Genomic DNA, 14381 nt, shown 5'->3' on the forward strand with positions numbered 1-14381 from the left:
ATTTGTGTCACCAGCAAACTTAAGCCATTGTTTTTTGAGTCAGTAACGTTAGTGAAAATAACAACCAACATGGCTTGCTGCTGATCTTTAACTTCACTACTAACCTCCATCTGCCTTAATGCTTATGGTGTTACATGCTGCCATCTTATGTTCAATCACCTTCTGGTTCAGTTTACAAACCATTCACTAATCTCCAGTTTCTTCAGCTATATTAATAATTTGTCATATAGTGTCATATCAAATGCTTTACTTAAATCCGGAAAGATTGCTTTCATTTTGTTTAGAGAAGCAGATATATCATTAAAGAAATGTGTTCAATGAAACTAACACAGGATTTCTTTGGTTAATCCATGTTGCATTTTTTTACATTTTACATTTTTAACCATGTTGCATTTTTTTACATTTTTCATTATTTCCTTCACCCTCCCCAAGCCCTGAATATTACCAAGGTCAAGGCAATGGACCCAGAGTTCTGTAGATTACTGTATCTCCTCTTCAATTATGATAATATGTGGGTTATGCTTCTGCTGAAATCAGGCTCCTGCCTGATTTCATACACCTGTTTTTCTAGAAATCTGCCATGGAGATTTTTCTTTCTTTCCGGTTTGAGTGTGTATCAAGCTTTTAGAGTTCTACTTCCATCTTGGGTTATAGTAATTTCCATTTGCACAGTCTTACTTTTGTTAATCCTTCTGCCTTTGTTCACTTGGAGACATAATTGTCCTAATTCAAAAAAAAACTGAAATTTATTTATTTTTACTTATATAGCTAAGGCAGTGTAACTAAGCAAATTGTTTTCATGCTCTTTTCTGAGGTCTACCTCAATTTGACGCTTGGCCAACCTTATTTTGTTGTGCACTTGTTGACGTGTAAGACAGAACTTCATGTGCTGATGAGCTTTTTCCAGTCCTCATGGACTTTCTTTATTCTTAGTGTCATTCCTGATACAGTACTTCTGAAGCCCCTTCCTCCTAGTGTTTTATCTTCCTTGCTATGCTTGTTACTTGTATTTGGCAGCTGCCGAATTCAAAGAAATTCAAAGATACAAGCCTCATTCATATACAAGTCCCTAATTTCCTCAGTTCGGTTGACTTTAATGAGCCAGCTCTCTCGGGATTTGTCTGTTTGCACAAACTAATACGCCTCACCTGACAGGCAGCATCTGTTAGTTTGAGCATAACACGGTGCCAGAGAGGTTAATGGCCTCTAAACTGCAGCTGGCTCATGTCCAGTTGGGTCAGTCTGGGTAGTGCGAGCGTGTGCTTGTCTGTAGACCTAGCCTTCGTTTAATCTAAGTCTGCCTTTCTGGTACCAGTAACCGTAGTTGTTCACCTACTTTTATGTGTTCTTCCATCTAACTTTAAACTGAGTCAACTCATGATAACTCAGTCTAAGGTTGTTTTCTATGGCCTGTGCTTTGTAAAGTTCTTGTTACCTCCACTTGAGGCTTAGCTCTGTCAGAGCAAAGAAGTCCACCAGCTGTCGCACTCAAGAATGTCTGAGCTCTACCATTACTAATAATAGTTGTTTTCCACTCTATACATGGGAAGCTGTGGTTTTGATCCAAACTAATTCTGCTGTATCCAGGCTGCCCTTCCTATTTCTGTAGAGTTCATTTCATACAGTGATATCCTGCCATCTGTATCTTTATTTTTATCTGTTTTTTTTGATTTCGGCACGTGCCTTTCAGTACGATTCTAATCATGGTGGCTCTGCCAGGTCTGTTAGGTCTCTAGTGTTCGGCTTTGTTTGTTGCTCCAGTAACTTGAGTTTTCCCATTCTGAAACCCAGGGTCCTGTTGCGTTACTATTGCAAATATTTCAGTTGTTTCTTGCTGGCCGCATCCCATGCAGTGGGTTTTTTGCTGTCTTTTTCAGGTACTCAGCTACTAGGTCATAATTTTTATCTAGCTTCTTTCTTCTTGCTTTCATCATTCTGCTTTAGGATATTTCTGCTTCTCATTTACCCACTATTCTCCTTCCTGTGTACTAAAAAGGGAGCCACAGAGAGGCTGGAGACTTACCTGTATTTTCTGCACAAATAGAACTGTTCATTTTAGCATTTTATGTGTAAACCAGAGTGAATTATACCTCAGCAGCGTGGTGAGGAGCAGAGCAGAAAGTTCTCATAGATAACTTCTTCACTGGCACACATTTTCCAAGGGATTGCCATTTGTTTGAAATGGCTTTCTGTGAGTTGTAATTTCAATTTTGCTTAATATTCATGACATTCAAAGGTATCTCTTCTTATGTGTGTGCCCATGTGAATTCTTGTGCAGTTGTAAATCAGCAAGCATCGTGTAAACACCTTTCAGTGGATGTCTGATACTGTCTGATACTAAAGTATGTTGTTCCAGATCATACAGAAAACAGTGAAATTACTCAATCTAGCAATGACCACTGGCCGGATATTGAGATCTTCAGTAAAATGTCTTTTGACCTGAGTGTGCATGACCCTAAGTACAGAACTATAAGTCCTGTATACACGGAACAACTGTCAAGAGTGAAACAAGGTCAGTGAAAAATGTAGAGTTTTTTAGGATTACTTTCCTGGAAAGCATCAGAGTACTTTATTGGTTTAATTGAACCCACGAGCTCACAAGAGCCTGAAATCTCCAAAATGATGTAGAACAAAACTATTTGTTCTTTACAATTGTTACCGAGATGGTAGCTGCTTAGAAGCACAGTATTGTCACAGTCTCTGTTTTTTAGTACTCGTAAATTTCTGTTGCTTTTCTTTGTACACAGAAACAAGCAGAGAAACGAAATCAGAGGACCCTAAGAAAAGAGAGACAGTGTCCATGATGTTGACAAAATACGCAGCTTATAATACGTTCCATCACTGTGAGCAGTGCCATCAGTATATGGATATTAATCCTGTAGCACAGGTTGGTGTCAAGGCCCAGGTGTTAATTGCATCCTTGATTTTTCTGTGGTCTCTCCAGGCATACTGCTCTGGTCTCAGGACTCTTGCTTTCATCTTTCCTGAGATGGAATTGCTTAATTCTTCCATTCTCAGGGAAGATGTTGACCTGCAGACCCATAGAGCATCAATTGTGTCTGTTGTTTTCTGCATATGCAGTTCATCTCTTCAGCTGCCTCGGACAACGGGTGAATATTGTGCCTAGTTGTCTCAAGCCAAAGCATTGTTCCGCTTTCCCAGTAGGCTTGCAGTATTTCATGAGAGAGGATTGTAACACTAACAGAGATGCTTATCTTACCTAAATGCCAGCCATCAACATCTGTGATGGGAGACTGGAAGACCTACTACTTCCTCCCTTCACATGTGACTATGCATGCTTCTCGGCAGTAGCTTATGAGCCACTGGACAAAAGCGATCACTTTTAACTGTATAGTAATCCTTTTGATCTCCAGAACAAATAGTTACGCTCACAGAAGGCTGGCAGGTAAGATTTTTTCCTGGTTAATAGCTCAGACGTTGTTTCTTAACCACCACAACTGATTTAGTTGGAGGTTTCTCATCTCAAATCTTTCTTTCTTTGCTTGCTGATCTTTTCCAAGAGCTTGCTATTAACCTAACGCGGCCTAGACACACTGACCTGGAAACGTACAACGTCAGTTTTATGGAACAGCGCCAACAGGTCTGATTTAAACCTCATGCTTTGTTAAGTACACTGACACAAGCGAATCCTCCCAAAGGGCATCTCTTGTTCCCTGCACTCATCTTTGTGCAGCTGATAAAACGGAGTGATTGTGTACGTTACTACTAGTAATACATCTAAATACCTACTTGTACATGTGTGTAAGTGTGAATTGCGTATATAGAATTGTGATAATTGAACACAGAGGAATTACACATACAAAGGGGAGTCATTGATTAGGTAGCATTATGAAGGGAGAAAGATTCTAAAACTTTTTAACAGAATTTAACTAAAACCCTTTTGATTTTTCATCTTTGCGTGGGCTAATTATTTCAATCTGTCTTTAGTAAAGATAATAGAGAGGTGACTACTCAGAGTTAATGCTTTGACCCTGAGGTAGACACATGCTTCTATAGGATGAAATCTTATAAGATATGTAGGCACTTAGTACACATTTACACGGGTTAAGTGAAGCACCGTGCAAACTCACGTTCACCTGAATACTTGGTTATTGAGCTGCTTAGAAGCAGAGTGTCGTCACAGGAAAAATACCACGCTAATGTGGCTGTGCTGCTTCTGGAGTCTCTGAATGACAGCGCGTTCTGCTTGGAGGCAAACCTGTACTCTACACTGGTCTCTGAATGTTCTGGGCAAATTTGTTTCTTAGTTAGTTGTATTTTGCACATTCTCCTTGTAAGCATTGACAAATAATTTCCAGGTCAAATGAACTTCAGAAGAGTCCGGTTGGGCCAAAGATCATTACTGGTAAAGAAAGCAGGTTGTTTTAATAGCAAGGCAAGGTACATGCCTAAGAAATCTGGCGTGTGGTGGAGGAAAATGAGCATATAATAAAGTTAACTTCAGTTACTGAAAGAGAATGCTGTGGACGTCCTTCTCTGGTGGCTGCATGCTGTTATTGTGACGTGCAAGAGCAGGTTGCCGTATATATCTTATGGGTTCCCTGCTTGTAAATCTTTCTCCCGCTTTTTATTTGCGTACAGATATCTGACTCCACCCTGCATGCATTCACGTTTTCATCCTCGATGCTAGGAGAAGAGGTTCAACTGCATTTTATAATCCCCAAGTCCAAAGAGAACCATTTTGTCTTCAGTAAGCAAGGAAAACATCTAGAAAGTATGCGTCTCCCTCTCGTTTCTGACAAGGTGGGTGTGTGTTGCTTTCATCCATCTGCTAGCTACCTGTGCTGCTTGCAGTCAACTTGATGTATACTTGAAAATCAGTGGTGATTGGCTGGGTTTTTTCCCTTTTATTTTTTCTTTTATTTTTTCTTTAAGCCCTTTACATGATTCTTATCTGACTTTCCTTAGAACTGGAGTTTTGGAGGAAAATAATCTCTTTTTGAATTCCCTGTCCAGTCTGGATGTGTTACAGTGATCAATATTCTTAAAATCCAATGTCAATAATAAATAAATCAAAATTCATATCAGGAATAACCTGCTTTTTAACCAATGACAGCAAAATATCTCCTGTTCCAGCAGAATTTGAATGCAGTCAAGAGTCCTATCTTCACTCCATCGAGTGGGCGCCATGAGCACGGCCTCTTGAACCTCTACCATGCTATGGAAGGCATCAGCCACCTTCACCTCCTCGTAGTCAAGGAGTATGAAATGCCACTGTACCGTAAATACTGGCCCAACCACATCATGCTTGTCCTGCCAGGCATGTTCAACAATGCTGGCGTTGGTAAGAGACACCATCAATGCATTGCTGTGAAAATAGCAAAAACCACGTTGGGCAGTGTGGATCATGTTGTAGCAGACTTTGCACCAGCCCTTCCCATTTGTGCTGTGATAACAAGCACAATCCCTGAGCAAAATTTGATGGTGCATAAGAAATGCTGTTAGGAACGTGGAATATATGTTTATATTGATCAAGGCCTCCTGGTGGAAAACCTGTGCTGTCGTTTTCAAACGTGTTCGTCTCTGCTTTCGTGTTCTGCTTTTTTTTTTTTTCCTCGCAGAAATTTTGCTTTCTTCTCTCCGGTTTCTTCCCTGCTCTTCAGCAAACCACTGCTTTCCCACTCATCTCTATAGTTGTTATCTGTCCTTCTGCACCTGGCTTTTTCTTGCATAGTCCTTTTCTTGTCTTTCTTCATGAGTACACGCTGTCCTGTCACCTTCGCAGTTGTTTATTGCCTTTTCAGTTTAAAATCTCATATCTTATATTCATGCAGTCCTGCTGCCTGAATGTTCATTCCAGACACTTTGCACATGATTTTTCAAATTACAACTTTTTTAGTTAGCTAAAGTTAAATATTAACTGCAGCTGAACGCTAGGGGCTTTAACTTTGGACTTCATTCTCATGGACACTGAATTTTTCCTTCAAGAGGTGTTTTAAGTATTTTCATTTTTAGGATCTGAGCCCCTTCTGGGCTCGAGTTATTCTTTAATGCCTACAAAATCATCTTCTGTAGAGTCTTTTAAGAGGTCCATTTTTCTTGGTATCTGCCTTTTAGAATGTACTCACACTCCAGAAGGGACACATTGACTTCTTTCTAATCTAAGAGCGCTAAATTCATAAAGAGCAATGATTGCAGATATTCACATAGCCTTTCCCTGGGGTTTTTAGTAGATTCCTGGATTTCAAATGTGCTTGAGATTTTACTTGAAACCTCTCTCAGTGCTCTTTCACGATGATCTGTTGGCCAGGATGAGTGGCTTTGTTTTTCGGTCGTAGGCCAGGGAAGGGAAGGGCAGAGAGAGTGATAAAGTCCAGCGAAGATCTCAGTATGTTTTCTCTATGGTGTTTTCTCAGGTGCTGCCAGGTTTCTTATTAAGGAACTTTCCTACCACAATCTAGAACTGGAACGAAACCGCTTGGAGGAACTGGGAGTCAAGCGCCAGTGCGTGTGGCCATTCATTGTGGTCATGGACGATTCCTGTGTGTTGTGGAACATGCACAGTGTCCATGAACAGTCCAGGTAAGTAACTGCCCAGTGCTGGGGGCCTTGCGCTAACCAGTCACAGATGGCAGCACTGCTCCAGTCTGCATCCACCCCTTGCTACTTAGGTTTATCTCTGGCACTTGACACAATGTATGAAAGACGAGATGGCTGGAACAGTCTGGCAGCTGGGACTGCTGCGGATGTACTCTAAATACTGCTAAGCTGGAGCAGCTTGCGGCTGTGGCTTTGATGAAATAACACCAGACTGCCTGGCCAAAGGGCCTCACAGAGGTCATCATTCATCCAATTTTTATTCAGATAGTCCAAGAACTGTAGAACTGGCATTAGATATACGACGTAAAATTCGAAAAGCAGTTCATCTTTTCCTTGCCCGCGTCTGCCTCTCATTCCGACCTGCAGGAAGACTGTAGATTTGTCTTCTTGACTGTCAAGCCCAACCTGCTGCTGCTGTGCACTTTCACCTGGCTCTACCCTCATACTCACGTGCCATAGTCAGTACCATGAACAACCCCGTGCTATTACTCATCTTTGCCTATGGCTGTTCTTGCATTTGGTGACTATTTGGTTTCTCAATACTTTACTTCCCTGATTTGTTTTGGTTCAATTTATGTTTCTCAGTGAAAACAGTTTGTTATGAGAACATTAGCTTTTTCGAAGGCATTAAGGCATTAAGCCGTTCTCAGTGTTCTCTTGTGCTGTCCATTACAGGAAAAAAAAAAAAAAAAACCCTTCCAGAAATGGTGCATAAGGTGATTCCTTTTCCATCTCTAAATTGTTACATAAGACCTAATTCTGCTTAAATGCCCATTGTCTTGCGATGACTAGATTGATGGCAGGGATAGGATTAGTTGGCTATAAGTTTTACAGTCATTTAAAAAATGAGTACATGTATTCATGTATATATTTTTGCAGCGTCTAGAGTAGTCTTGATTGTTAACGGTATTCCTTGGTCCTATACCTATAAATATATCTATCTCTATGTGTGTATGTATATATAGTATATGCTATATAATAATAACAAGCCAAATTTGTATGTTGTATGTGATTACGTTTTGCAGTCAGTCCCTGGAGCCTGGGGGTTCCAGTAAGAACGTGTCTCTGAAGAGCATTCTCCAGCACATTGAGGCCACTCCCAAAATTGTTCATTATGCAATACTGGGTGTTCAGAAATGGAACAGCAAGCTGAACACCAGGAAGGCAAAAGCTCCATTCTCCAGGTGCCACGTGCGTGATTTTATACTGCTCAACATAGACCTGACCCAGAATGTGCAATATGATCTAAACAGGTAGGCAAAATATATTGGTGGTAAAATATGTTGGCATGATAAGAATCTTGCCACCATGTTTCTAAATGCTTTTGAGATAAATAGGATGCTCCTGTCTAAAGTATAAGCACATAATCAGGAAAATAAACGCAGAGTGATGTATGCTGTACTTGAACAAATAAGGCATCAAACCAAACATAAAATCAGCCAGAGGAAGTGTTGGTTGAATAATCATCCTGATCTCGCTGCAGTGTGTCAGACTGAGAGCTGAAAAAATCTCTTACACTCTCCCTCCAAAATACAATGCTGTATGCCAGGAAAAAAAAAAATCAGGAATAAACTTTTCTTCTCATGATCAGCAACCATTTGTTGAGTAGGTAGGACCGGATTTGTGTCACCTATTGTAGTTCAGTAAGAATTAAACTTGTACTTTCAGCTAGTTGTTCAGGCGCTCTGCAGGGAAAAGACCATTTCCAGAGGGTGGTTCAGGCCATCTGTCATAAACATCTAGGGCTAAAGGTGTTTAGCTAAAGAGCTGAGGGTTGAGCATAGATTGGGCTAAAACACTCCAGGCAATGCTTGCATCTCTTTCAGCTACTGCTAAGGGAGCCTAGCCAGATAACTCAGATTATCATTTTCATCTAATATTAAGTGAAGACAAACTTACAGTTTCTAGGGTTCCTTGCTACTCCTCAGTTACTACTGGAAATCCTTACTGGCCTGGCTGGTTTCTTTTCTTGTAAGTTGAATGTGCAAGCCTAGCAGAAAGACTGTCTCCTGCAGTAAAAATAAATAAATAAATAAATAAATAATAAAAAGTGTGTAAACAGAAATGGCTGAAGTGAGATGGGTGACTAACCCCAGGGTGAAAAGAGCACGGTCTCTTCTTTCTCTCCTATGGCACAGCAAGAGCAACCAGCCCTGGGGCTGAGCTCAGGAGGGTGTCACTGTTTGCTGCTCAGATAATCCTTTGCATTGCACTAGGGCCCACAGAGAACGAATGATCTACATCTAAATGCAATGACAAGGAACTGTAGCTTGTCTGCAAGCTTGGTCAGTGCAAGCTTGGCTTCCAGGGCTGCTGATTTCACATTATTTGACTGGTTGAATCAAGAGATGGGAGTCAGCCCACAGAAGCAGACATTGCATCTTAAATAATATTGTGTCATTAATGTCTAGCTGCTGTGTCTCCAGTAGCCAAATATTTTTTAAAGCCACCTTTCTCCCCTGATACCAGTTCATCAAAAAATATGTCAAACAGAACAAGAGTGTTCAGAAATGGAGGTGTGTCAGGTGGGAGGGAAAAAAAAGAAAAGAGAAGAGATGATTGTTGCCAGTACGTGGTGAGGGTGAGAAGGCTGCTTAAACTTTGTATTGGGAAGAAACGTATGTGCATACAGAGAAGTGAAGATTTCTTTTGTCTTAAGGTCATCTGCAAGTGCTTTCCTACACTGGGAGCACATTGAAGAAATGGATTTTAAGACCTGTGTAGGAAAATTTGTGTAGGAACCATATCAGATTGTCTCTGAAAATCAGCCCTGAGCCAGTTCTGGTGCATTTCAGCAGCCTATGTGTGAATGTGTGGTTATTCATGGCAGCAGCACAGCTAGTTTAGTGATCCTATGTTTAATGTCCAGGTATTTCTGTGAAGATGTAGATTTTAATCTGAGGACAAACAGTAGTGGCCTGCTCATCTGCCGCTTCAACAACTTCAGTGTCATGAAGAAACATATTCAGGTTGGAGGACAAAAGGACTTTGTTGTGAAGCCAAAAATCATGGTGAGTCTGTATGTATGCTCCATCAAACGTAAAGGATAAAATCAGGACCTGTTTCCCATAGAAATACTGAATTTTCTGGCCCTTTAGATTTGTTTAGCACTTTTTTAACATCTAACTTTCGTGGCCTAGTCTGTGGTAGGGCTGGCACACTACAGATAGATAGAAAATAGTATATGTTTTGCTAATTATAAATTATTAACAGCAATCCTCCTAATCTCTTAGAAGGTGAGATGGGGTTGGAAAGAGTCTGGTCTTAGCTATTCACTGATTTATCTGATGGAGGGAGCATTTGCAGGCGTACATTCTGATCAGCAGCAGGCAAGTTGTCCTGTGCCTAGTCTTAGTATTTTTAACATAGGCATTGATCTCTAGCCTCTGCTAGTTTGTGATGACTTTCAGTCCTTGCACTTGCTGACAAGAGGAGACCTGAGTAAAGGCACTGAAAATAGGAACCTCCTGAAGTCCACTTGGGAAATCCAGGTATTTACAAAAGTGCTGTAGGGATACTGGGTATTTGTGTGTTACACCTGTGCTCTCTTAACTGTACTGACTTTAAATGGAGACAAATTTCAAAGTGTTGGCTTTACTTCAAGAAACGAGCTTGCGTTTCTGGTGGTTTTAAACTCTTCCCACACCATCTCTTTTAAAAGCTCGTCCCTGTATTTCAGAGTACGTTGACTACGTGCCAGAGTTGAGTATTTTGGGAGGTCATTTTCATAGGTTCTGAAATTTCCTTTTCTTGAGGAATTGGTAATAATGGTTTGATGTATGATAAAACTCTTCCTTAGAAAAAGTTTTCTGCGCATCACACAAGGAGGATTTCATTTGGGAGTAAGAAAGGATAATGGGTGTTGTGATGATGTAAACTCTGTATGTATTTTTATATCCTCCTTTGGGCACTGAGATATCCACAGAGGTCTTCAGCAATCACAGAACAAGTAATTCTTTTATTTCCATGCAGTGGTACTGTGTTAACATCAAGCGGAGATTTTAGAGTCTTTCCCCAGTTTTCTCTCTTCTTGCCACATCACGGTTGTGCCCTCCCTACCTGGATTAACTGCTGCAGAGAAGATGCACTTAGTAGTAAGCAGGTTAAAAGAGGCCTCCCCTTGTTTTCATTGCAGGTTTCAGACACCTTGGCACCGATAATGCCTCTTCAATACGTCTGCGCCCCAGACAGCGAGCATACGTTGCTGGCAGCCCCCTCTCAGTTCCTCCTGGAGAAATTCCTTCAACACGCGACGTACAAACTCTTCCCAAAGGCCATTCATAACTTCAAGAACCCTGTATTAGCCATCGACTGCTACCTGAACATCGGACTTGAGGTACAAAATATTTACAGTAAACGCAAACCTTCACTTTAACATCTTGCTTCAACGTTGAAGAATCCTTCTTATATATGATCCCTTGTCATCAAGGGTAAAGTTTGAAGACTTTGACCTAAAGCAGTGAGACTCCACTGTTTGAACTAAATGACAAACTCCACTCGATAAACACACAGCCTTCTAACCTGCCTCAGTCGCCCCACAAGACAAACCACATACAAGCTCTAAAACAACAAACACGGTTAACAACCTCACTCAGCAACCAAAAACGTTCCCACCCCTCAGGAATAAAGCATAGCTACACCTCTAAAATCTAACCAGACAGGGAAAACACTGCCACAGTCGACAGTAGCCACCCCAAACTTTCAAAACTCCACAAAATCTCCCACTGCAATCCCAATAAAAAGTACCAAAACAACTCCAGAATTATAACCTTACATAAGACACATCAGTCCCCCCCAAGCCTCAGGAAATGTCTCCGCAGCTCATGACACAAAATAAACAAAACCCCTACGTCCTTCCCAAATAAACCAAAAACAAAACCAAAGATTCAAATGAGACCTAAACTCAGCAACCATCCATACCCAACAACAGACCCCACCACCAAACCAAGCACTTCATACAAAGGAGAAGGATTAGACATTACCATCACCGCCCCAGAAACAAAGTAAAACCTCAAGGAAAAAAAAAAACAACAAAATACATCATAAGAATTCCTGCTTGGCTATTATCCAAGGTCTACGATCTGAAAAGCCGTTGTTGCTCTTGGCTGCAGGAGCTCAGTGTTGGCAGTAAAGCCTCTCAGCTGGGTGGTGCGGGTAGAGGCCAATGATGTGTGATGGACTGATGTGATTTACAAGGGAACTGGGCATGTCTGTCTGAAATAATATTTCATATGGAGCAAAAGCTCTAGTGATGCCATTCTTGAGAAAACTTGGTGTGTTGCATAGCTGTCTGTACAAAAACTACCCATGACATTTTTTAGATCAGCTTCATACCCCTATTTTTACAGCTTTTTATCATCTGTATTTGATTTATCCTTGCTGCAAATGTGTTTTGGCCTGAGAGAGTTTCTGACATGATGCTTTCCTGGTGGTTTGCTGCACTGACGGACAAGCTTATATTTCTGTCTTTTGTAATGCGGCCCTCCAATTAGAAGCTCGTCTTTTTAATTTACCTGGGTTTCTAGGGAAACGAAGTTTTTGCAAGTGTGTCTTACATGTCTGCTATTAGGCAGATCATAATTTTTTAACTCATTGGTCAGTTTGAGCTGGATCTGAAGGAGGGCGAAAGTCTCACAGGGGTTTAGTTGTGACAAACTTCATGGAAGTCAGTGGCAAGACAGGGAAGAAACTCTCTAATACAGAAGGGCCGTCAGGGCGCAGACACACAGGAGAGCCGACGATGGGAAGCACTTCAGTCAAAGCTTGCAGTCAGCAGACCCAGCCCAAGGGAAAGCGAGTTTCTGTAGTTTCAGTACTCGTGGAATTACTTACTCTCTTTATCAAAGGTGTCCTCATTAGAACAAACTAAATAATCTTATATTTGCTATAAGCAGACAATTCAGAGAAAAGCAGAAAATGAAAATGAGTTTCAGGGAGCCCTGGAATAACATGTACAGGGCTTTGTGACCAGACAAGAACTCAGTCTAGGAGTGAGTCTGTTGTGTTTATTTCCTAGGTGAAGTCTGCTCAATACTGCTTTCTTGCTAGATTTTATTACCAGCACCAGCTTACTCACCTGCTACCGCTAATATATACTCCATTCCACTGAAAGGTCTTAAACCTGGGCATTTTCTAACACAGAAGCACTTTCTGGCTTTTTCCCTTGTGTTTCAGGTGGCCATATGCTATGTTAGCTCCCGGCCGCACTCGGTCAACGTCAACTGTGAAGGGGTGTTTTTCAGTGGACTCCTGCTGTACCTCTGTGACTCATTCGTTGGTGCAGACCTTCTCAAGCGGTTTAGGTTTCTGAAAGGTAATCTGCTTGCTCTCTTGGACCTCCCTGTTGTTCTCCTGCAGAGTAATAGCACAGAAGAAAACTGAAAGATAGAGGAAGAAAGAGATTCCTTAAAATAGCGCCATTTTCACAATTAGCGCTGCTGCTGTTCTAAAAAGAAATGGATAGATTGTTTATTTTTGGAGCGTGTAAAAACTTCTGCCCCTGTTAGAAGTAAGGGCAGGTAAGTTGACCTAAGCTAAGCTTTGATAAACTGCATTCATTAAATAATTTTAAATTAACATCAAGTGGAAATAGATGCAGAGAAAGAAGGATACATGGAAATCAGTCAGTGAACTGAGCCATCAGCAGCTTGAAAGGAGAGCTTGGAGCATAGACGTGACTGACGAGGACAAGGAGTTCTACTGCAGTAACAGTTATCTGCCTAGAACAGAAATAAATATTCAGTGCTGCAGATCAGGGCAGCTCTTACCTTAAAGACAGTGGGGTTTGCTCCCACCTGAACTTTATAAACTGTACCAAAAGCTTTCTTCATTGAGCTTGTCTTAACAGTGACACGTAGCAAGTTGCCAAAGGTATTTAGTAATGCTTAAACGCATTACGTAGTTCCTGCGTATTTGTGGTGACGTGCCTGAGCCGTATTGCCCTCCTGTGCTACGTGAGGATGGTGCACGTGCTAACAGGCAGAGAGAGGCTGACTCGAAGCTGTTCCCAAGAGCTGTTTCTTAGCTTGCTCTTGCACCGATGCACGGGCCCTCGGTGGGGATGCTGCCGACAACGCCAAGCCCCTGGAGCGGGGCACGTGGAAGCCTGGGCTGAATGCAAGCAGCCAGGCACGGAGGAGGCTAGTGGGTCCTGACAGCCGCTGCGGTCCTGCAATTTGGTGCTTGAAGCGTGTGATAACTGCATGCTTCAGTGGTGACTCTCATGCTCTTTTTTTTGTATGTTCTTTTTTTTCGCTGTACAATCTTGTTCTCGTAAAACTGTGGTGTTGTAAACATGCACACATGCAAATACGTGCGGGTTTACTACAGGTTGCACAAGCTAAAAAGCATGAGAGCTGCCTCTGCTCTAGGTAGTCCGGGACCCCTGTATTTTTTGTTTTGTTTTATTTCTTGGGTGGTTTTTTTCCTTCACAAAAAAGATCAAGGAATGCCTGGTAGTGAGGGCCTTCCCTTGCTGAGAGCAAGCAGAGAGACTGAACCTGAATTTTCCATGCGCCACATGAGTGGGCTAGAGCATAAAGCAGAGAAAGTCCCTCCCTAGGGTTTCTGACTCTTACTTTTTAAATGACTACACAATAGCAACATCAGGTGGAAGGAAGCTTGCAAGTTTGTTAAACCACAGAAATCAGGGTTTTATTTTGTTGTTCCTCTTGCACTGCTTTACTAAGGGAAGCTCTCATACCTGAGGGAAGTTATAGCAGAGTTTCTCAGCAGTCAGTTGTGGCACTGGTTTGACTTAATACAATTGAATCAGTGACCTTGTACAAAAGCATGTGCTTAACTGGAGGTGGGGGAGGGAT

The 14381-nt window shown here is 41.6% G+C and overlaps 1 protein-coding gene across 10 annotated transcripts in view; it reads left to right on the forward strand.

Annotated features, from left to right (window-relative positions):
* GREB1L (GREB1 like retinoic acid receptor coactivator) overlaps window positions 1-14381 on the forward strand; it is a 145820-nt gene that overhangs the window by 128149 nt on the left and 3290 nt on the right. For 7 of the 10 annotated variants that reach the window (XM_068932310.1, XM_068932309.1, XM_068932312.1 and 4 more), the window contains 9 exons: window positions 2357-2512; window positions 2748-2887; window positions 4603-4764; window positions 5098-5305; window positions 6378-6543; window positions 7587-7814; window positions 9431-9572; window positions 10697-10897; window positions 12736-12874. In XM_068932310.1, the coding sequence (XP_068788411.1) occupies window positions 2357-2512; window positions 2748-2887; window positions 4603-4764; window positions 5098-5305; window positions 6378-6543; window positions 7587-7814; window positions 9431-9572; window positions 10697-10897; window positions 12736-12874 (1542 nt within the window). The remainder of the gene's footprint in view (window positions 1-2356; window positions 2513-2747; window positions 2888-4602; window positions 4765-5097; window positions 5306-6377; window positions 6544-7586; window positions 7815-9430; window positions 9573-10696; window positions 10898-12735; window positions 12875-14381) is intronic. The other 3 variants (XM_068932307.1, XM_068932311.1, XM_068932313.1) reach the window with 1 other exon arrangement.

The sequence above is a fragment of the Struthio camelus genome, chromosome 2, assembly GCF_040807025.1.
Source record: "Struthio camelus isolate bStrCam1 chromosome 2, bStrCam1.hap1, whole genome shotgun sequence".
NCBI lineage: Eukaryota > Metazoa > Chordata > Aves > Struthioniformes > Struthionidae > Struthio > Struthio camelus.